Genomic DNA, 24,999 nt, shown 5'->3' on the forward strand with positions numbered 1-24,999 from the left:
TACACTTTTATGAAATTACTGAGTTTGTATATGAACGATATCAGCAGATCATGAATAGCTCCTGTGGCTGTCGATGATACTTATGTCTGAATAAAACATGGATCAAATTATCCATATATCATCTACGTAAAAACTACTGTGGCTGTCTTAAGGACGGCTGTTGGACTTCTAGATGAAATATGGATGTCTAGTTAATGTCCACCAGGCGACCATATAGACTTTTGTGCATGTTTGTTGTTGATTGGATGATTTTGTGCTATATGGGCATGACATAAATTTTTTTTTTTTATTCCGCATCGCTACCCCGTTTTGCGTTTTCCTTCCTATAAAAATATTTACTTGGTAAATTAAACAGTTATGTTAAAAGAAAACCTGAGACCTGCAGTAACCAGCAGATCTGCCGAGTTGACTTATGCGGAAATCGAAAATTACCCAGATAACTACAAAATATCGAAGTGCAATTTTTCGTCTTTTTTTTAAAAAATCTATAATAACGATGACATATACCAAAATTTAGCTTCATAACTTCGTGGAAAATGAGAAGATGAGTGATTGATTCAAATGAGTTTTTATTTATATTTATCTTATTTATATTATTATATGAGTTTTTATTATATTTAGTTCTTATTAAAAGGCTTAAATATTAGACATATCTAGGAAATATATAATTTTAAATTTTATGTTCAACTTCACGACATCGAAGTTTTGGTGCACTTGTGAGCATAGATTAGATTTTATATTGTACAGTCGAACCTGTTTATCTCGAATCTCACGAGAAAGGCAAAAAATTTGAGATAAAGAGGTTTCGAGCTATACAGGTACCTTAAAAAATTTAATTTAATTAAAAAAATTCTATTAACAGTGCTTTAATTGCTTTTAGTAGAAAAAATAGGCATTTCTTTAAATTAATTCTATTTACATAACATTTTTTTAACATACATTTAACACTGAAAATAATTTTTCAAAGATTTTTGACGTATACCTTATTTGTTTCGATTATTTTTGTAAGGTTAGAAAGACCGCAAATGCGTCTTAGCCAACATTTTTTCTATCCCTTTTGCATTCACTTTTGGTTCATCAATATTATTTTCTGCTTCTTCCTCTTCATCTGATATGCCTTTGACATTATCTATGATTTCCGCATCTGTCCACTTGTGAAAATCTTTAAAATCGGATTTCTTCTGGATTTATAAATCCTGATTTTATTGCATTCCATTCTGGCAAATCTGGCACAGCATTTTCAGCGTCCGCAATTTCGTCTTTTTTACTGACGCCTCTTATCTCGAATGATGCCTTCAACCTCTTGTTCATCATCATCAAGTCTATTCTTAAATCCAGCTTCTAAAAATCATTTTGACACTTTGGATAGTTCTTAGAGACATCTTTAAATCTAACATCTTTATTTTTGGAAGAGAACTTTTTTCATTAATGGTATCTACAAGTTTGCGTACCAACGGTTTTATATAGTTCACTTTAAAAACCTTAATTATCCTTTGATCAGTTAAACTTTGGTTGCAATTTTGAGGTGAAAATGAATTTCTATTCTTATAGGTCACGAGTAAACACACGCTGAATCTCTCAGATTGGCGTGAATTCCTTAAAATATGCCAAGTTTGTAGGGTTACTACTTGTAGTTTTTTCCGGCCGTTCAGGCACTTTTCCCCTTAAAATGATTAAGAACCGTAATCGCTTTGCTTGCTCCCATAAAGTTTTATTTTGGTTTCAGTTCGTCAAACTTTTTATCGCGAGTTCGACAATGTAGTTTTATTACTCAATTTTATGTTTAATCAAATTTTATCAGTTTCAAGATACAGCATTTTTTATTTATTTCGAGGCTTAGTTTATGTGAATTTTATCTTGTAAGCTCTATTTCATTTATCCTCTTACATTGACATAATCACTGATTTCATAAATTTTTTCGTTGTTGTCTTTTCTTTTAAATTTTTGTCTTATGTGCAATTATCCAAAAATAATGTGAAACTTTTAAGTTGTTTGTGAATGTAGTTTTATCTAGGTTCTATTTTGTTCAATATTTTTTGTTTAAAATGTGATATATTATGTTTTTTTTGATAGAACTACTTTTGAAACTGGATTTTGCTAAGGATTCGCTGTTTACAATTGTGGAAAATGAATAAATATTTAGGTGACTAATAAGTTCTCTTAAACGTCTTTGACAATGAGTTTTTTTGTGCTGAGCCAGATTATTATTTTACTTAAATTTCTGCCCTTGAAAATGTCATTAATTGGCTTTGATTTTTTTATTCCTGTTAAAATTTTCTTTAGAAAAATTATGAAACATGTTTTGATGTTTATAATATTTATAATTGTAATGAGGATATTATTTCCATATCGTGATGCAATGTTTGTGGCAATTATTCTGCCTAGTCTGTGACCCACATCACAGAAAGTGACCAACACGAAAGGTATAATTCGTAGTCACCTCCGGGTAAACAACTGCACATTTTTTAAAAAAAATATCTGCAAGTTTAAAATCTATTTGGCACCTTGGCATTCGCAGTTGGCGCCTAATCAATATTATATATTTTTTCTCTTGTTTTATTTGGCTACATTTTTAATATGATAATACGACATTGAAATTTCAATGCCCTATATACGACCATAAATCAGTGGTTAGGTGGGACCATGGTTATTCTCATGATTTTTAAAATTACGATATTGTTATGACACGCAAAATTCAATTTGTGTATTTATTATTATGGCTTTTGACATGACGATCAATTACTGTTGTAATCGATTACTGTAATCGACGGCCAACTCTGGTGTCATATTTGAATCAGTTAAAATCTGTATTAATTTTTTTTCCGCTTTTTTTACGGAATTTCACTGCTTTTTTTAAAGAAAATTAATAAAAAGTAAGTTTCACCAATATAAAAAAAAGTTCGCATTTTTTGGATTCTCGAAAAAATAAATTTTTTATGCTTTTTTCTATGTAATGTAAATGCGATTTAAAATAACATTCAAGCAATTTAAAATCACATTCTGTTTCGTAGCCTTGCAATTAAAAATCACATGTTGTGATTTATAGTCACACAAGTTAAAACACATCACGATCCCTATCTGTTTAGTGAGATTTTACTGTACCTGAATTTCTTTGTTTGAGTAAAGCAATAGTAAATTTTCCCATAAAATTAATTTTTTATGATTTTTCCTACCTATGTAAATGGGATTTAAAATAACATTCAAGCGATTTAAAATCACACATTTTGATTCTTAATGATACAATTTAAAATCACATGTTGTGATTTATATTTACGCAATTTAAAAACACATCACGATCCCTATCTGTTTAGTGAGATTTTACTGTACCTGAATTTGCTTGTTTAAGTAAAGTAATAGTAAATTTTTCCATAAAAATGTTAAATTTTTAATTTAATAAAGAAATATTTTTTAAATGTTTGAGTTTCATTGGGTACCTGCAGAAATTTCTATATGAAATAAATTATTAAAAGAAAATTTAAGATTAGATCATATTGTGTTTAAAAAATGCTTAGAATATCTATCTATATATATATAGATATATATATATTAACCCTTTCACTACCAATTTTTATTTCTGCGAAAAAAATAAAATAAGTACTTAAATACATCAGTTACAATGCAAATATTGATAAAATTCTGAAAAAGGGAAAAAATTACTTACCAGATGGAAAGGGATGAGTGGGACATATGTCCCATTGGTATTTTTTTGTGGGACACATGCGTCCCAGTGGTACTGAAATAATGATTGAGAATGCCGAGAAAAGCTAAGTTACTTTTACTCATTTACACGTATTTTGCTATAATGAGGATATAATAATATGTATATAATGAGGATACAATAAGGATATAATGAAACTATAATAAGGATATAATAAACACTTATGCATTGTATACTGCAAAACAATCTTTGCAAAGTGCAATTTTGCACATTGTACATACAGTTTTTGTTCTATTTTCCTTTTTCAATTTGGCACAACATACACATCTTCAGCGAGTTGGACCTTCTACTGGCAAGTGATCGTCCACATTCAGCATAAGCTTTGATGTCTTTCCTTCCATCACTCAGTGCTCAAAATGGCGGCAAGACAGGACAAAATACGGGCATGTAGTGAGAATGAGCCCAGAACGAACAGCATTGAGAGTCTCTAATGCAACCCCCTCCAATAAAAGGCCAAGAGGAAGGCCCAAAAAGAGATGGAAGGACTGTGTGGATGAGGATTTTGCCATCCTAAAGGTAAAGAACTGGAAAACAATTGCTGGGAGAAGGGCAGAATGGGAAAAGCTTCTGAGGAAGGCCCAGGCTCACAAAGGGCTGTCGTGCCAATGCTGATGATGATTATTTAGCACCAATATGTTAAAACAAATGAAAAAAATGTATTTTATTCTTTATTTAATATTAAATCACTAGTGCTAAAACATACCTTCACTTTTATATCATGGATGCCAACTTCTCTGCTCTGTGTTAATTATTTTAAAAAAATAGTAGAGAGCGTTAGAAACTAAAATGTACAAAATTGTTTTTAAATTTGGCAACGTTTTAAAAAGTTCATTAGATAAAAATACTATTAGATAAGTGGACCTTTTTGGTCCACTTATCTAATAGTATTTTTGCGTGTATGTCAGAATTATTATTATTAAAATACCTTTGAACCAAATATAATATAAACACATTTGCAATATATGCAGCGAAGTTTTATTTATTTTTTTCGTAATATTTTCATAATAGATTTTTACTTAAAATTATTTTTACAACATTCATTTAAAACATTTTTAGTGTATTATTTTATTGATTGCTGTGATATGTTTGTAGGGATATGATTATAATTAAGCCCCGTTAAGTTAAAAGATAAGACAAAAATATTTTTAATTCTTTATTTAATATTAAATTACTAGTGCTAAAGCATGCCTATATTTTTATAACAGGGATGTTATCTTCTGTACTTTTTTTGAAGTATTTTATAAAGTGGTAGAGACCATTAAAAACTAAAATTTAACAAATTAACATTAAATTTGGGACCTTTTTAAAAAGCTCATATGATAAACATATGAAAGGGGTGTTTTTTTATGTATATTTCAGCATTATTATTAAAGTACTTTTGAATTCAATTCACTAAATTAATACATTGCTGACCGGATACAAGTTCACGCGTTATTGCACTTGCATAACGTATTTTAATTAATGAAACCTATTGTGATATACAGACTTTATAAAAACCTTTCTACGAACCAAAATCTCAATTTAAAAAAACTCTCTGTGAGCAATTGATTATAAGTTTTAACTAGCTTGAACCCTTTTGTCGTCGCCATATTTTGGTGAAATTTGTCCGAAAATCGCAAATTTTTAAAATATGTTTTAATTTTTATAAAACTCTTTAGTGATTCATACCACTGGGATTATTTTGGTAAAAAACAAAAGAAGCTGTAAATGGAAATCCTAAAATATATATAAGAAGCATTTATTCACAGAATATTACCAACGTATTAATAAAAATATCAATGTGAGGTTTTATTTGTTTAAATTGTGTAAATAATTGTGTAATTTCATTGTGTGTTTTTTAAATCACGCAAATATGAATCTCGATATTTAATTTTAAAATCGCATGAATATGAATCTCGATGTTTGATTTTAAAATCAAATTAATACAAATCGTGAGATTTGATTTTAAGATTGTGAAAATACGGATATCGATTTTGATTTTAAAATCACATGAATAAGAAAACTGATGCATAATTTTTAAGTCGAGTGATTTTCCATGTGATATTCCTGCACCTCTGAAATTCGAATGCAATGAGTAAAATTGTGAAAATGCAAAACATGATGCGCGATTGTAAATCACGTAGATATGAATTCTGATGTGTGATATTAAATTATGTGAATCTAATTTTAAATCGCGTTTGCATTGGTAGAAAAAAACGTTAAGATGATTTAATTTTAGGAATTCAAAATGGCCGATTATATTCAAATTTGCGGAAGACGAAATTTTTTCCAAAATTCGAGAGATTTGCACATTTTGAAATTGATTAATAGAGAGAACTTCGCCCGTTAATCATTTTTTAATGCGAGAAAAGAACAAAAATATGCGAGATTCTCGCGCTGTAGTGAAAACACTGCTTATAATTACATTATTTTCTAGTATTTTTTAATTGAAAAATGTATTGCCTCAAGAGAATATTATACTATGAAGAAAACTCTTTATTGTCTTTGTGGCTAATTTTCTTTCACCTACATAGGTAGTTAAAAAATTTTAAAATCTGGAATAAGTGGGTTCAGGTATACATAAATTACAAAGTTTCAAATGCTGAAATTTTTTTTTTTAAATATCAAAATTCAAATAAATTATTGCAGGATAATGCAGTGGAAAAATATTCCTGTAATAATAATTTACTCTAGGTTTACCATTAAACTTAAAATTTCGAATTGGAGGTGAAACAGAATCTGCCATGAAAAGTTTCTCTCACAGAATATCGTTTTTTCTTTAATACTTCGCGCTCCTTTATATAAATATTTGTACTAATTCCGCAGATATAAGAAAAACAAGAAATATTTGTTTTAAAAAAATTAATCAATACTAATGTTATAAATTGTAGTAACTGTTAAGTAATGACAACAATATAAGTAAGTGGAGTTGTGAAGTAATGTATAAGCATATTTAAAATCTTATGTTCAACTTTACCATGTTAGCATATTTACGGTGCAATAATAAATTATATATTAAATATATCAATTATTATCCAAACAAGGTTTTTATAAAATATTTTTTAATAGTGCAGTTGATTTTTATTCAGGGTTAAAATTATTATTTAACCTTAAAAAAATCTGGTTCAAACTAAAAAGAATAAAAAAAGCCTGATACTTTTTAATACAAACCTAATTTTTTCCTTGCCATGATCTTGACATTCTGAAATTTTATTAATCTTGCCAGAGACGAAAATAATGCCGAAAAATACTTAGCCAGGCCAGTTTTTATCATTGTCTTTCACTTTGACAAAAATTTGCTGACCCTGTTAAAAGTTATTATAATTACTCTTAAATTTTGATATTAATCAGGACTTCTTTTTGATATTGATCAATACTATTTTTTTTATTAGATGGAACAAAATCTTAAAGAAATAAAAGCTCTACCGGATGACTTCAGTTTTCCAGTTTCATTAAGTGATGTTAAAACAGAAGATGTAGCCAGTAGTGATCTTAGTTATCTTGCAATATCAACATCCCTGCCAAAACTAAATAAAACTTATGAAGCCTGTAAGAAAGAGAATGAATCTGAGAAAATTTGCCAAGATCTTAAATATCATGATAGGGAAAGCTATGTGTCACAAAGAGACCGCAAAATAGGTATTGGTCTTTTTAATATCAATGAGATTGAAGATTTACCACCAAGACATAAAAAGAAAGTTGTTTCAGCTTATGAGAAATTAAGATCATATGAGATTTATTTGCTAAGTAAGAAGTCTGAGTCTAATGCCTCTAGTATATCACCTCCTCCAGGATTTTTTGATCCTAAAACTGATCGTGATAGTACTTGTTTAGTATCTAAATCAACCAAAAACCTGAATAACTCCATTTCAAATGTGCCAAAAGTAAAAGAAACTCAAGAACATTCTTTTAACAATATGCTTACAGAATCTCAGAGTGATAAGTTTAGTAACGACCATATTTATAATACATCAAAACCTAAATATACGAACAACAGTTGTGAAAATATGCATCAAGAAAATCATTCTCAAATAAAGATGAAAACACGACGTTTTGAATCTCATAAAAAGTCAACAAATAACTGTGATGCTTTTAACACCTTAGTTCCTAGTGACAGCGCTATGCAATCTACACATCACAAACATAAATGTTCATTAAAAAACTGTGAAACTGATCCTGACATTGATCACATAAGAGATGGCTCTGAGAAGTCAGCAGTATCTATTGACCGTAGAGAAAGGAATAATCATTATTTTCATGCAAATCATGTTTACAATCCGTCAACACAATATGGTGGACAGAATGAAGACTTAGATGTAAAAAATTGTGAGGATTATGAAAATAGTAAGAAAAATAGTAAATTAAAAGTTAGTAGAGATACTAATTTTCAAAGCAAAAATGATCGGTCAAACCTTAACAGAAACCACTATAGAACTCAGAAATCTAAGTCAAAATATTCTATTGGTGAAACAAACCAAAATTCAAAACAGTATACAACTAAAGAAAGTAAGCATGAGGAATCTTACCATAGCTTTGGTTGTGAGGATACTAACTTATCATTTGCTACTGAAAGTAATTCCGATAATGCTAAAAAAGAAAGTAGTCATTATGATAGTGGCACATTTAGCAATAGGTCTAACCTTGCCAATAAAAGTACCAAGCAAACTTCTGAAACTATCGATTTAAAAAAAATATATTCAGATAAAGAATGTTATAGATCAAATCATTCTCGGAATGAAAAGTTTGAAGGGAAATGTTTAAATTTTTATCAAAACCCAGATACAAACAGGGGAATTCCTTGTCGAAAAAGGCATTCAAGCGATTTATCAAACACTTCTTACTCTGCCTTAAGTGACAAAAACTTCAAAGGTAAATGTAATTATGAGCAACAGTCAACATATTCTGATCAGAAAGATGAAAATTTTTACTCTCAATCAGCAAGTCAAAAAACTCGTCCTTCTAAGCAAGGTATTTTAAGTTCAGACCTTTCTCAAATTTTCAGGGACATCGATAGAGTTAAAGCTAGAGAAGAAACAAAAATTGATGCCAAAAGAATGCTTAGGGTTAAAGATGAAGGATTTTTCTTGCATATTTCTATATTTGAGCCTTCTAATAGTTTAGAAATGTGGGAAACATTTTTCAAAAAACATCTCAAAATGGAAAATTTTGAAGTGAGTAAGTGCTGTGATTTTACTGAGTCTGTAATTCTTAGTTTTAATAATATTAAAAATGCTCATCAAGCTCATTTTCTACTTTATAAATTAAAACATAAAACGAAAGATACTTCTAAGCGCTTGATTAAATCTTTGAGTAGTATTAAGAGACATCTGATTAAACCTTGTATGTGTGAAAATGATGTTATTGAGCATTGTGATAAATATTTTGATGAATTTGCTGCTAAATATATCAGTATTCAAAAAGCGAAAATCAATGCAGTTATAGGTGAGTTAAATTCATTACAGATTTCAAAGTCTAATATTGTCAAAGAGGAAAAATATTTAAGCTTAAAAGATACTCTTGATAATTTAAAAGCTATGGAGATAGTATTTCTAAACTGTTTAAGGAAGACTAAGAACGCTGCAGAGAAGTTAAAGAAAGTTGAAGTTGATGGTTCTATGTCGGACTTCATGGAATTAAAGCTAAATTTTTGTAAAGAATGTAACTCTTTCGAGAGAGGTTTACCTATATATTCTCAAAAAGATGTTATTCTCAATGCCATTAGAAACTTTCCTGTGACTGTTATTGTTGCCGAAACTGGGTCAGGAAAAAGCACACAGTTAACTCAATATCTTTGGCAAACTTATTTTGTTAATTATGGTTCTATTATTTGTACTCAACCTCGAAAAATAGCGGCAATTAGTATTACTAAGTTTGTAAGTACTCAAATTGGATCTGCAGTTGGAAAAGAAGTAGGATATGATGTTGGAATTGAAAAGAAGTTTGACAATTCAACTAAGATTATTTATATGACTGATTATGCCTTATTGAGAAAATGTTTACGAAATAGAAACTTAAGAGGAATTTCCTCTGTTATTATTGATGAAGCTCATGAGCGAACTCTTTATACAGATTTATTACTTGGCTTGTTGAAACAGTGCTTAGCATGTAGACCTGACTTGAGAATTATCATAACTTCAGCAACTATAAATCCCTCTGTATTTATTAAATATTTTAATCTACCTGATGGTGCAGTTATAAATGTTCCTGGGCGTGCACACCCCGTTAAAGTAATCTGGTCTGAGCATAATATAAGTGGAAGAAATACGTATGTAAGCGAATGTGTCAAAACTGCTGTTCGGGTGCACAAAAGAGAACCCATTGGAGATATTCTAGTGTTTTTGACATCGCCTGCAGAAATCGATGAAGCTATTTTATTATTTAAGGAAATGTGTGCTAAAGAGAACATGTCAGAACTTATGAGTTTGCATGGTAAATCGGATGTAAAAGATCAAATGCTTGTTTTTGAAACCAATACTAATGGCAAGCGTAGGATTATTTTTGCAACAAATGCTGCTGAGACTTCATTAACTATTCCTGGCATTAAATATGTAATTGACAGTGGAATGGCTAAAGAGATGATATTTTACCCAGAAAAAAATAAAAGTTGCTTAATGCCAACTTTAATTAATAAAAGTTCTGCTGAACAGCGAAAAGGTAGAGCTGGACGCACACAACCAGGTGTTTGCTATCGTCTATACAGTAAAAAGGATTACGAAAGTATGCCAGAAAGAGCCCTTCCAGAGTTGCTGAAGACAGATTTACTTAATGCATTATTGAAAGTTTATGAATTTGGTATTAAACCCAGTAGCTTCGATTTTGTTGAATCTCCATCAAAAGAAGCCATAGCAAGCTCAATCGAATCATTAGAGGTTTTAGAATTGATTGAAAATAATGAATTAACTGAGTTAGGAAAGCAAGTTGTTCAACTTTCTATTGAACCTAGACTTGCTAAATTTATTCTATTAGGTGTTGAATCTGGCATGGGTCATGAAGCTGCTATAATTGCAGCTCTAGTTTCTGAAGCGGGAAGAATATTTTTAAAATTTGATGACAACAAGGAAATAGCTGATCAAAGGAAAAAAAAATTCTGTCAAAAAAACGGTGATCTATGTACTTTTTTAGAAATCTATAAAAGATGGCTAGAAGTGCCCCAAACAGATCGATTTAATTGGTGTGTTTCAAACTATGTAAGCTCCAAAGCATTAAACTCTGCTCGCAAGACTGTCAAAGATATTTTATTCACTCTGCGACAAGATCTTGGCATCAAAGTGTCAAGTCGATATAATAACTTATCATTTAAAGAGAATTTTGAAACAATTCTTTTTAGCAGCTTTATTGAAAATTTATGTATATATTCAGGGCATCCTTCCTTTGGGTATCAATCTCCTAACTTCAAAGAATCATTATTTATTCATCCTTCCTCATCAGTGAAAAATCTCAGAATAGAACCTCCTAAATTTTTGGTTTATACAGTTTTTATGGAAACTACAAGAAATTTTATTCTTGATGTTACACCCTTAAAAGAAGAAACAGTTAATAAGGCATTTTCGAAAGGTAATTATGCATTAACTGTTAAGGATCTAAAACGACTACAAATTCCACCTATAACTTTGGGACCTTTTGGAGAAAAAATTCTGTCTCGTTACATTTTAGGTAAAGGTGGCGCTGTAATTAATAATATTAAGTATCTGTTAGAAAAATTAACTAAAAATAAACATTTTAGAATTGACATTTGTAGAGACAAGGGATTAGTTATTATTCATGTTGAGGAAAAATTTCATGAAAAAGTGTCTAATTTTATTCAAGATATCGTGAATGATGCAAGGAAGGAAATGGCAAAAGAAACTGATGTCATCAAGATGGATGATGGATTTTATTACTATTGTTTATCGACAGGTGGATTGATTCATGATATAGTAATGCCTGGAGAATTTCGTGAAATTATAATTGAACAAGTTGTGAAAAGTTTGTTAAGTGAATTAGAATCGATGTTAAAAAAGTGTGGTCCTATTCAGACCTTTGAGATAAATACTTTAAAAACTAATAAACATAGCATTAATGTGACATATTTAACTGTTGCTGATGCCCAAAATGCTCTTAGAAGTTTGTATAAAAATAACAATAAAGGTATTCAAGTTCGAAATATTGTTACTGAACAAGTCAATAACTCTTCTAAACCTGCATATAAACTTAAGTTTACATGGCCTCGTTTGCTTGGAAAAGGTACCGGCTCCATATTTTTCTCCTCTGCTGAGGATCGTGTGATGGTTTCTGGAAAATTATCTTCCAAATCTTTGTATGTTGATAGCAATCGTATCTGTGTATCACCCTCTCAAAATGAACTCTCCCTTAATTTGAAAAATATACCTCCATCAGCAAATGAAAGACTGTTGCAAGAAAAAATATCAGAGGCACTTCCACATTTCTTAAGGAAGCTTGTAAAAAGAGTTGAAATAAATCGAATGGACACTTTAGCTGTTGCAGAAAGTGATATCATTAAGATTAAAGACCAATTGTTTCAAAGCTTAAGTAGGTTCACTCCACCTAGTAAAGTAATGGTGGATGTAATGTCCCCAATAGCTACTTCCAGAAACTATGAAGCCTTTGCTTATTTCAGTTGTGCTGAAGATGGAAAAAATGCATATCAGCAATTAAATGATACGTTGAAGGTTAATAATATTCCGGTAACTATTTTGGAGACATTGCAGTCACAGGTCAAATGCAAAGAGTATGTTTATGATTTTCTACAGAGAGATATACACAGTGTTATCAAGCAACAGGAAGGAAGGATTAAGGTAACAAAATTGTCTGATTCTTTTGAGGATCAAGTCACTATTGAATTTTCTTGTAGAAGTATTGAAAAACATTACATCATAATTAGAGAGCTTTTGAGACTGGTACATGGCCGTAAAGTGGAATGCCGCGGTAACAGAAAGTATTTTCATCTCTTCACTGATAGTGGTAAAAAAGTATTGGACAGAATCCAAGCTCGGACAAAAACTCTCATTGAATGTGACACCGAGAAAAAGATTGTTTTTATATATGGTTACAGTGAAATGTGTTTTAGGGCTGAAGCAGAAATTCATTCGTACATTGAAACAGCGAAGTTACTCAAGACTAAGAGGTATGATCTGAAAAGCTCAGATATACCACCAGGATTTTTGAAAGAACTTTATTTTAGGTATGGATGGGATTTGTATGGTTTGATCAAAAAATTTGATTTAAAAGCAGCAAAGGTTGATGCAGAATTTGGTAACCTTACAATTGAAGGAGAAGTTCTTAAAATTAAAAAAGTAATTAATTATTTACTTTTGCTTGGTCATAATGTATGTATGTGTGTTTTTTATATCTTTAGTTATGTTCTGTTGATTATATATTTTATTTGTAGAGCCTTATAATCAACAATACAGAGTTGTGATAGAAATATCTTTAAGAACACAAAATAATTTTTTTAATAATATTGATTCATGTTATCAAAATATTTGGCTTAGTGTAAGTCAAAGGATGTATGGTGCGCAAAAAATTAGAACAAACACGGTGAATAACTTTTAATATAATTATCAGATTTTAATGCACTAGGACTCAATCTTAATGGTTTGAGGGGGTGGCCTCTATAATATTTAGTTATTGCAAATTATATTTTAAGTTATAAAACCAGACCCAAAAACTTACTTTCTCTGAATTAATTTCCTTTTTTTTGACCAATTGTGATTTCATACCCCCAACATATAGAGAGGATAACGGCAAATCTAGGAAATATGGTCCTAATAGTTTGATCAGGAGAGTAGTTATAAGCTTGGACCCCTCAATGTTAGTTTCATTTCTCTGTGTATTTTACCATGTCTCGGGAACTTTGTAAGTGAATTGAAATTTTCTTGCGAACAATTTTAAAATTTTTTTATTTGATAATTCCATTCAAAAAATAATTTTTAACAATTATTTATAAATTTTTAATTTAATTTAATAATAATAAAAAAATTTCTAGGTGTGAGGTATGGAAATTTTTACATTTTTTTAAAGAATGTAATTTTATTTGGCAAAATACAAAATTTTAACGAAATCAGTTGAATAGTTACTGAAAAATGCAATTTTCAATATCTGATTTTTTAAAAATTCAATTTCCCAGGAACTATTCGTACGATTTTGTTTGAATGATATAATTTGCCATATGAAATTGCCTTCTTTAACATGATGTAAAAGTTTGTATACTTATTCATGTTACACATTAAGCAAACAATAAAAAGCTCAATAATAACAAGCCATGAAGTTTCTTATTGTTTTTATTTATTTCATTTTATCTGATTTTTTTTTTATGATTATAAATTTTTTTTTTTTAAGGTACCGTATATTCCGGCATATAACGCGCACTTTTAATACAAAAATAACATTGGAATTTACGGATGTGCGGTATGTGCCGAATATAAAAAATTATAGATTAAAAAAATTTAAATATAAAAAAATACTTTTATTTTAAGGAAATAACATACCTTTACCTATATACTTTATTGATTTTCGTTGTTACATAAATATATTCTTTTCTCAGAATCACATTATTACTCTTTCAAATCTACCTTCATATACATGTCAAATTCAGTTCTCTTATTTTTGCAAAAGAGGGAAAAAAACTTTTTATTTACGATCTTGAAAGACTAGATATTGCACATGTACAATCAAAATTTTTGTGCGCGTTACACGAAGAGTATATCTTAAAATTTAAAAAGTATTAGAAATTACGGGTGTGCGTTATAAGCCGGAATATACGGTAATAATTTTTACTGTCTTTAATTTTAAACATTTAAGTATATTTAATTTATAAGCAAAATTATTGCTCATTTAACTGATAAAAAGAATTTAGTGGCTAAAACAATGATATTTCCATTACAATTACTATCTATAATTGCTATCAACATGTCTTTCTAAATACATGGCATATAGCCCTTCACTCAAGAATGTTGTGCACCCTAGCTTAAAAATTTTTTGAGCAAGATGTGGTAAAAAAAAATCAGAGTAGAATTAGGTAACAATATGGGCCCAAACTTTTGACAGCTCTCCTGATGAAACTATTGGGACTATATTTCCCAGATTGCAGCTACTCCTTATATTTTGGTGGTCAGAAATCCAAATCTGTCTTAAAAAAACAAGAAAAAGGTATGTTAATTCTAAGTAAAAGCACGTTTTTATGCCTGATTTCATTATTTATAAATTTTTAATTTAATTTAATAATAATAAAAAAATTTCTAGGTGTGAGGTATGGAAATTTTTAAATTTTTTTAAAGAATGTAATTTTATTTCGCAAAATACAAAATTTTAACGAAATCAGTTGAATAGTTACTGAAAAATGCTTTAAATATTGTCTGCACTAATTCGTTGAAATATTTAGGGTCACTTCCTCGGATCATTTAGATTGATGCCTAATCTATGAAAATTTAATCATTAGATCAAACGTTATTCAGGTCTTTTTTTTTTTTTTTTTTTTTTTTTTTTTGGTGTGTGTGCTCTGTACGTAGCTTCAAACTGATTTTGTTAATTTTACTGTTTCTTGTGATTTTAACCAAAATTCTCCTAGATTTTGAAAATTTTAATAAATACCTTGAAATTGGCAGAATTAAAAAAAAATATATAATATGCTTTATTAAAAAAAGTTTTATTTTAAAGTGAGAAAACAAATTTTTTGACGAACATATTTTATAAATTTCGAGCTTCTGAATTTTTTTTAACTGTCTGTCAAAAGATACTTTGTATTAAACTTTTCTTTTTCAATAAAAATATTAAAAGACTTCAGATAAAAAACTGTTCTTGATTGTTGTGTTTGAAGTTGCTCAAATTTAAGTTAATTTTAACTCATTTCATACAGAAAGTATGAATGTAGAATTTTTTTATATTTTTAATGTTTAAATAAAACAGCTATAAGAAATCTCTACCCTTACGTAGAAAATATCTACCCTAACCATAAATTACATCTAATACTGAGATATTGACTTATGAAATAATTCTAATTGCAAAAAGCTGGCATGATAAATAGTTATATTTTCTATAAAATTACTAACTGCATAAAGAAGCATCACTTAACACTACATATGATTAATTAAATCAATTTCCATTATCAATTAGTTTTATAAAGTGTATACTAACGTAATGTTCTATTTTTGAATATCAAGGTTGAGGACCATTTAGAAGAAATTTGTTCCAAGCTTCATTCAAAAAAGACAAATGAAGGAGATATTGGGTTTGGTATTTGTGCTATTTGTCTAGATTTTATGAAATTTGATTATTATCGACTTGAAAACTGTGGTCATTCTTTCTGCAAATCCTGTCTACTTTTACAGCTAGAAAGCAAGATTATTCCTGTGGAATGTGCTCAAGTGGTATATTTTACTATCTTTCTTTCACTTTAGATATATTTGTTTGAAAAGTAACACAGTATAAAATTTTTGACTCCAAACTTTTGACTGTGTCCTAATATAGAATTATTTTAATAACTTGAATCATTATTGGAGCAAAAATATATTAAGTTATGAAAAAAAATTTGACTGAGGAAAAATTAACCCTCCTAGTACTAGGATAAGGTCAATTTAACTAATCTAAATCTTATAGTTTTATTTTTTAATTAAAACTTTTTCTGCGCTTGATGTTTGCTGACATTTCTTTCAAGAAATTTTTTTAGGATAGTCTCTTCCATAATTTCGTCAGTTATTATATCATAATAAGTTTCCTGCTCTTTGCACATGGTCCACAGATCTTATTCAAATGATTTCAAAATTCATTCTTTTTAACTCTCAACACACCATGGGCAGATAGGCAGAATTTTATACTTTTTTTCTTTTGTTTTGAAGATATGATACTTAAACTTGTTAATTTAACCGTATCACGGTATCTAGTAATTTATTTGTTATTCAAGTATTTCTGGATATTTTTTAATTATGATTATTTATTTAACTTTCATATTCACAGTGTATGAAAACAAAAAGATTACTACTTCGAATAAATAATTAACTATTCATTAAATACAATAGACTCGTTAATTATTAAAATGATTTTAAAATTCATTCTTTTTAACTCTCAACACACCATGGGCAGATAGGCAGAATTTTATACTTTTTTTCTTTTGTCTTGAAGATATGATACTTAAACATATTAATTTAACCGTCTTTCGGTATCTAGTAATTTATTCGTCATTCAAGTATTTCTGGATTTTTGTTTTAATTATGATTATCGATTTAACTTTCATAATCACAGTATATGAAAACAAAAGATTACTATACTTAGAATAAATAATTAACTATTCATTAAATGCAATACATTCGTTACATTTCTAATCTTTCTAAATTTATTTTTTAAAAATAATTCTTGTTTTCTTAGTTAAGATGTCCAGCAATTAATTCGCATAAGCATTGAGAGTTAAGAAATTTATCTTCACTGATTATTTTTGATACAAGAAAGGCTTTGATTTGCCAAACAAAAGGAACAGAAGCTAATCTAGTAATTAAACCACTGTCCAGAAAATTTGAAAACTCTTCGAAAATATAAACAAGAAGAGGCTATAAATTTTTTTGAGTCATTTATACCTTGCATCTGAAGACTAGAAGTCTGTGTCTAATGGCACCTTTAAGGGGTAAAAAAATTTCTAAGTTTTTGTAATAATCTAATAGCAAGTGTTGAGAGCTCATAGAGGAGACTACTTAAGATTTCTTGTAGTAATCATTAATATTCACTACTTTTTATTAAATTCTTTCTACCTTTTATGCAAGTTAAGAGCATTTCTAGCTATTACATGGTACATAGCGTTTTTAAAAAGTGCTTAAAGGTGCTTATTTTTATTTTCGTTTTTTAAAAAGCCCTTAAAGGTGCTTTTTTCATTGGGTGTTTTTAAAAAGTGCTCAATTTTTTCGTTGATTTTTGCTGCGAATTATGCAAAAAGACATAGTTCATATTGTTCTATTCAACGTTTTCACAATTTGTTTAACCCCATTCTAATTTGGCGTATTGTCAGTCCATAGCGCATGAAAACGTTTTAAGTTTTTTTTTTTGACATGATGGTTAAAACGAGATAAAACCGATAATTATCAAACTTTTCCAACCATGCCACATGCCATTATTATGATATTTTTTTAAAGTGCTTAAAATTATTTTTGAGTGCTTTAAAAGTGCTATGCTTATTTTTTGTTGAATAATTTGGCTCTGCACCTTGTATTAATATTGTATTTTTTTTTGTTGCAGAAATGTAGAAAACCATTTTTTCTCATTGATATAAATAGAATTTTATCTTTTGGTGACAAAAATCTTAAACAAGAGTTTCATAATGCAGCTCTGCAGCATTATGTTCGTACTCATTTTGGAAAAGTCAGTTATTGTCCAACTCCTGAGTGTCGTTCTGTCTATAGAGTTTCAAGCAAATACGATGTTAGTTTTCATTGCCTTGGTTGCTCAAATGACATCTGCACATAGTAAGTTTTTGATTAATGTGGACATCTTTTAATTTGTTTATAATCCGATCAAGTATGTAAATTTTTTTTGTTGATTTTAAAGACAGATCCTTATTTATTTCTTTATAAATTAAAATCAAAGCTTTTTTTCTGAATTCTTTATTTTTTTGTGATTTCTGATTGCTAATTTTAATGCAGTAGAAAAGTTTTGCTTTTAAAAAAAATTTAATAAATTTAAGCTTTTTTATTACATTTTTACTGATATACATATGTTCCATTTTGTATATTTATTTTACTACATTTTTTTTACAGCTGTCAAACTTTTTCCCACAAAGGAATGTCTTGCAAGGTTTATCAAAATTCGAAAGTTGATGAGGACTACTCGTTAAAGGTAAATTTTCCATGTTTTTAATGAAATTTTAGTATGCTTTTTTGTATTGCTTTTCTTAAAATTATATCAGATTTATTATTTAAAAGAAGTTGGGGTTGAATTTAAAAGATTTGGTAATAATGTAAATGCATTGAGTTACACTATTAGCCTTTAAAAACTTCTACGATAAATCAAAGGAATTTTCCATAATTGCTTTTCATTGAAATTTCCCGTTCCTTTTACCAAAGTAGTGGCAGGGGTTAAGATTTCTTATTTTTTCTTTAGAATTCAACTTTTTGAACAAAATATGGTTAAAATTTAATTTTGAATATATGTGAGAAAGTAGACATGAAATGCCTCAGTTTTAACAATTTTATTTTTACAGAATAATGATTAGTGATCATAAACACATTAACTATGCACTTAAATTTTTGTATTAAATTTTATTTTATTTATTTATTTAATCTGTAATTTTTACTTGATCTTACTGTAATACTACAAATATTCTTTACTGATTAATACTTTAATTTACTTGACATATTAAGACTATACTTATCATCCTTATAAGATTATGACCCAAAAGGTCAGTTATTATATGATTGTTTTATAATTTTGTTTCTCATTTTTTATCTCATTGTTGTAAAAAACTTTCAGTAAATTTTCGTCTTTTATTCCCTTTTATGTGGGAAGATAAAATGTAATTTTAAAAAAAGCGGAAGCACCTTTGTATCTTTCAACTTAAGGATCCACTAACTTCTTTTGAGAAAGAGCCACAGAAAAAAAATAGCTTTTTGAGTCAGCAATTCACTTTCTGTATTAATTAATAACTTTATTATTTTTTTGCATAATTAGAACAATATTTGTTTTAAAAATTAAGTGACAAAGAATAGAAAATTATGTTTAGAACGAATATGTATAATGTTATTGAATTAAAAAAAAGTGTTTGAAGCTTTATATTACTTAATAGAGTTTGAAGAATAGCAGATTTTTAATTCACTCTGTAAAAAATTTTAATTTGTAACTTTTTAATGTTTATAAAAAACTTTTTATTTAAAAAAAATATCTTAAAACTACATTTGTTTTTAACGTCAACACGTTAAAAAAAGTAATTAAAAAAGTTGCTAAAAATTTGCCTAATATTTTACAAGCCATGTATTCCTATTTTAGTTTAATTTTAGATTTTTATATGTTATCTTCATATCTTTAATGATAATGATTAAAATTTATTAAATGAAAATTCGAACCTCGTGATCTTTAAATAAAATCATTTTTTTCTCCTAACAAATAGGAATTTGGAATTTTCAAATTTAATTGCGCCCACCAAACATTGTAAGGATGGTACTGTTAGTTTTTACTTTTGATAGTAAACTCATTTTGCTGACTTTTAAGCTTTTTATGGCGATTTTTAGAATAACAGAATATTTTTCATAAAATTTATTATTTAATTAACACAACTATATTTTATAAAAGACCTTAACATTGTAAATTTTTATATTTTTGTTTTTCACATTTTATATATTTTCTATTCTTTTATTAGCAACTTTCATTTTCTGTTTCAAATCCTTTTTGTTTTCCTTTTTCACTTGTAGCGAGTCTTGAGAATGTTTTTTATGTTAACGTTTACGTATATACATTTTTTGAATGAACATATTTTTGAGAGCTCGAAACATGTAGACTTCTACCATATTCATAAGTTTTTTATGCGAATGAACTCTTTGTTTTATCAAGTGTACCTACCTGCACCAGTTTCTGGAGTTTATTAATTTAATATAGAGAAGAGTGTCATACCTTGATCTGCTTTTTCCTTGGACCAGTGCAATTATTTGTGCCACTCTGTGCAGGAATTTTGCAACTAGTATATTTAGTTGATACCAACAAGTTTGCTGTTGATACCAATAGGTATTATCTGTTGTGTTGGTAACCATTTCAGGTTTTTCAGACTTGTGCTGGAGAACTTAATTTGATTTTTTCTTGTTGGGTAACTTTCTTTTATAAATTTGATTAGAAAATAAAACCCCAGAGTACTTGCATTTGAAAATAGAAGTATGATAGATAGGTACCAAAATATGTTGATAAAATAAAATTTTTTTTTACATATATTTTTGTTATGCTTAAGGAAATCAAAAAAGTGTGTGTTTGTATCTTGAAGCAGTTTCTGAATTGTCCTTGGATCAGTTCAAGGTATGTGCAACAGGTGCAGCTTGCAAAAAATAATTTTTCATCTGGGCTATGCCATTATATATATATAAAAAAACTTATGTCCTTATTGTAAAACTATAAATTTTTCAAATATTCAGTTAAAATATTCCTTTTAATTACATTTATGATTAACTTGATTTGTTTCAGCTTGTGCTGGCTGCATGAAAAATAAGTTTTAATTGCATGAGTATCAAATTTCAGACAACTAATAAGTTTAAAAGAAAATTATTCTGAAAAATATCCAGCGTTTCAAGGTACATGTTGTACCTTAGATTTTTTTTCCTTACTTTAAAATGTATATTTTCTTTTCTGAAGTGTATGACAGAATACAATAAAAGAAATTATATTAACCTTTTCAGAGGCAGTGGGATAAAAACTGTCCTACTTATTCTTGAAAATAATGTAATTCACTAAAATTTTAATAATTTTTATTTCTTTAACAATGCTATTTTTAATCAACCAATTTTTGTACTGAAAAATGTTAAGCTAAAGTAAATTGCTTCATTGTGGATTTGCTTATGATGACAACAATTCTTTTGTCACATTATTGTCACAAATCAATTTTAAATTGAAAATAAAATGTTTCAAAATTTTGATAGGTTATATTTATAGTCAATAAGAGCAAAAGACGATTAAACTCATGCTCAAATGTACTGACTTCATCTTTAAACAAACAGCTTTTGGACAGTTTTGAACCTTTATTTACTCTTATTGACCTTAATACTTACTGATCAGAGCATGAATATGTTTTTCTTTCTCATTTAAATATTCAATTACTACTTCTAATGTGCAAAATATTTTTAATCAATTTTTGACAAGGTTTTCAAAAATTATATATTAAGTGTTATGTGACACTATAGGCATAAAAATTATTCTTGGGTTAACAGTGTTTTGATTAGTATTAATTTTACTATTTTAAAATTCTGTGTAATTTTCAATTATGATTTCTTTAATAAATATTTGATTATTTCATTCAGACAAATAGAAAGGGTTTGTTAAATCTTGTTAGTTAAGTGTAGTTTCAATCTTTCTCTTAGTAAATATTTTAAAATTGCTTTTGCTCAAAAGCAATTGCTTAAACCTTTATGTTTTAACTTAATTTTATAAGAGAAAGGAGGTAGTGGTGTTGTAGAATTGTATTAACAAAGATATACATTAAAAAAAATTAATAAATGTATCTCATAACAGTAGCCATTACCGAGTTTAGAGGTTACAAAAACTCGGCAGACCATCTTTTATAAAAATGCAAACTAAATTGAAATATCTGTGTTGAATTAGTTTGACCTAACTTTATTAAAAAAAATTTCAATATTTCAAAGATATTATATTCTAAACTACAAAGTCTTTGCTCATTTAACCCTTTATGACCATATAAGCAGCATGGCGCTTTTAATTTGTGGATCAAATACTGTATTATGCTGCATAGCATTTTTAAAAAGTACTTAAAGGTGCATTTTTCGATTTCCATTTTTTGAAAGCCCTTAAAGGTGCATTTTTCATTGAGTGTTTTTGAAAAGTGCTTAGTTTTCCCTTTTCGATTCTTTACCATGTCGATTTTTGGAACATATTATGCTAAAGCATGCTTTTCACATTGTTCTATTCAACGTTTTTACCATTCATTCAACCACAATCCATTTCGGTGTACCTTCGATCCATAGCATATGAAAGAGCCAATCATTTTACATGTTTGATAAAATACTTGCAAGTCCGGATTTGCGTCTACTGAGCTGGGTTCGGTGAGATTATTGCACTCTCATGTGCAACTCTGCTGCATTTTGTTAGTTATTCTCAATTTCAGGCTTCATTTTCCACACTCTTGAAGTCAAACCGAAAAATCTCTCTATCTTTTTATGGTGACTAATATAATCAAGAAAAGAATTCTTTGTCAGAAACTAGTTATTTTATCATAATCATGTAATATCTTTGAAACTTATTTTGCATTTTGTTAATGTATATAGTGCTTAAAACTAGTTTTTGAGTGCTTAAAAAGTACTTAAAAGGTGCTTATTTTTTGTTGAAAGATATGTGTTTATGATGACTAAAATAATTTTATTATTAATTATAATTTATTATATAATTACTATTAATATTGCAATTAAGGTTTATAATTATGCCAGATTTGATGTAAACATAAAACGTAAAATACTTCCAGACCGTCAAGGGTTTGATTTGTGATTTAACTTTATGTTCAGTTTTTTTTAATAATTCTCTTTTTAATGCTATTGAATTTCCAATGTGAACTATCGAAGGCAGCATGTCACATTAGTGTTGCAATTTCAGTAGACAGCTGTGTAATTTAGAAGTCATATGTAAAAAATTATTTTATAAATTTTATTCAGATATCGCAGGGAAAAAAAAGTGTTTTATAAAAGGAAATCACCAGTTTCTTATATCAAGAATATTGAAACCTAATTTTATTCTGGAGTCATAAGTAAAAAATATATTTTATAAATTTGATAGTCAAATGGGAAAAAGTGTAAGTTATATTTTATTGAATAGTTATAAAAGTAAAATGTATTTTGAAAGATTTATTCAGAATCTTAAGTATAAGTTTTAAAAGGGGTCTTTTGTTAAAAAATTTTTTTTTACATATGTTTTTATTGTTTCATTTTAGTAACACTCATTTATATTTATTGCAGGTATGGGTGAAAGAAAACAAATCATGTAAACTATGACCCAAGTGAAAAATAGCCATTGAAAAAAACTGAAGGCTGTATTCACATAGAATGTTTGAATTGCAAAAGCCCCACCTATGTTGGTTCTGTTTGAAAATATTCAAGTCTGATGAGCTTGTGTATATGATCATTTACCTTACTGTCGTACAATTCAGGCATAGTTAAGGTTACTTGAGCTTTGTCAAAAAACGTTTTTCATCTGTGATATACACAAAATCTATATTTATTAATTGTTTCTGTTTTTTTAAGAATTTAATCTCTTTTATAAATATTATTTTGCATTGTGTTATACTAAATTAATATTAGCAGTCTAAACTATTAAATAATGAGTTATAAAATCATATGAATCATTAGTTTAATTCATTATTTACACAAATGTCTGTTTTATGTTTATTCAATTTAGTTATTATTTTACAAAAGCTTCGGTTTGCTTTTAGTGTCATCTTGCTCTATTTGTTTATATTATAAAGTTTATTGTATTTATAAATTTTTTAAATATACTGATGATGTTTAATCTTGAGTTGAGTTGCATTCAAGTTGCATAAATTATTTTATTTTAAAAAATCCTCATTTTTCCTTATATGTATCATTTTTTACAAAAGAAAAATTATCATATTATTAGTTATACTATTTTAATTATACTTATATTAGTTATACCTTTTTTTTCTTCATTTTTCATCTAAGCTTACTTCTTGTCAATATTGTTCTGTTTTTAGTCATTGAATGTAAAGTTTTATGTAAGTTTTCATTCAGTTATAAGTTTATTCAGTTATAAATTAAAATGTTTTGAAAAAGTTTCATTTTCAAATTCTTGCCTTACATCTTTAAAATTGCATTGTAATATTTATTTTTATATTAATATCATATAATAAATAAATAACTTTGGAAAGATAATTTTTAATAAATCTAAATATAAAGTAAGACATATTTTTCTCTCTTTCTCCTTTAAAGAAAAGGGAAATTGATGCTTATTTCAATTAAAAGTTTAATATTTAGGCTGGAATATGAAAATTAATTTTAAGTTTACTAAATCTGTAGTTGGATAAAATCAATTTTTCATGCCGAAAATTCCTTTTAAAATAATTTATTCATGATTTAGGAAATAACTTTTAAATTTATGTATGTGAGTAACAAATTAAAGTATCAAATAAAGTAACAAATTATAAAGTAACAAATAAAAAACACAAGGAAATATTATAATGTGAACATTGTTAATTAACAAATTGTTAATAAACATTGTATAAAGTAACAAATAAAGAACACAAGGAAGTATTATAATGCGAACATTGTTTTTTTAAATAATGCTTGAGATTTGAAAATAATATATTTTGAGTAACTTAAAAAATTTTTTATGTATTTAATTTTTAACGATTTTACAAAACTCTTAGGTAAAAAAAACTGCTAGAATTTTTTTATTGCTGATTTTTATCTGTGCAAGAATTTCAAAATAATTAATTTTTTCCCTATACTCATATTGTCTTTGAACAAAAAACTCATATGTCATGAGAGAACAAACTTTTACATATATTTTTGAGAATAACAAAAAATTTTTAAATGAAAGAATATTTATAACTTTGAAATATTCTGTGTTGTAAAAATAAAATATTTTTATTTACATATTATAACCTTTTTTTT

At 27.7% G+C, this 24,999-nt stretch overlaps 1 protein-coding gene across 2 annotated transcripts; it reads left to right on the forward strand.

The window, feature by feature from the left end:
• The first annotated feature begins 1,650 nt into the window (after positions 1-1,650).
• On the forward strand, positions 1,651-23,971 carry LOC107436121 (uncharacterized). 2 transcript variants are annotated; one of them, XM_043044754.3, is made up of 7 exons: positions 1,728-1,859; positions 2,074-2,143; positions 7,090-12,990; positions 15,856-16,062; positions 17,915-18,141; positions 18,433-18,511; positions 23,329-23,971. In XM_043044754.3, exons 3-7 carry the CDS (start codon positions 7,090-7,092, stop codon positions 23,362-23,364), a joined length of 6,450 nt encoding a protein of 2,149 aa, XP_042900688.2. In that variant the 5' UTR covers positions 1,728-1,859; positions 2,074-2,143; the 3' UTR covers positions 23,365-23,971. The 2 variants fall into 2 exon arrangements, with proteins under 2 accessions (XP_042900687.2, XP_042900688.2); XM_043044753.3 differs by lacking the exon at positions 2,074-2,143 and having other exon boundaries at positions 1,651-1,859.
• Positions 23,972-24,999: the final 1,028 nt, after the last annotated feature.

Source organism: Parasteatoda tepidariorum, chromosome 9 (assembly GCF_982258835.1).
Source record: "Parasteatoda tepidariorum strain Cologne lab strain chromosome 9, Ptep-v5.0, whole genome shotgun sequence".
NCBI lineage: Eukaryota > Metazoa > Arthropoda > Arachnida > Araneae > Theridiidae > Parasteatoda > Parasteatoda tepidariorum.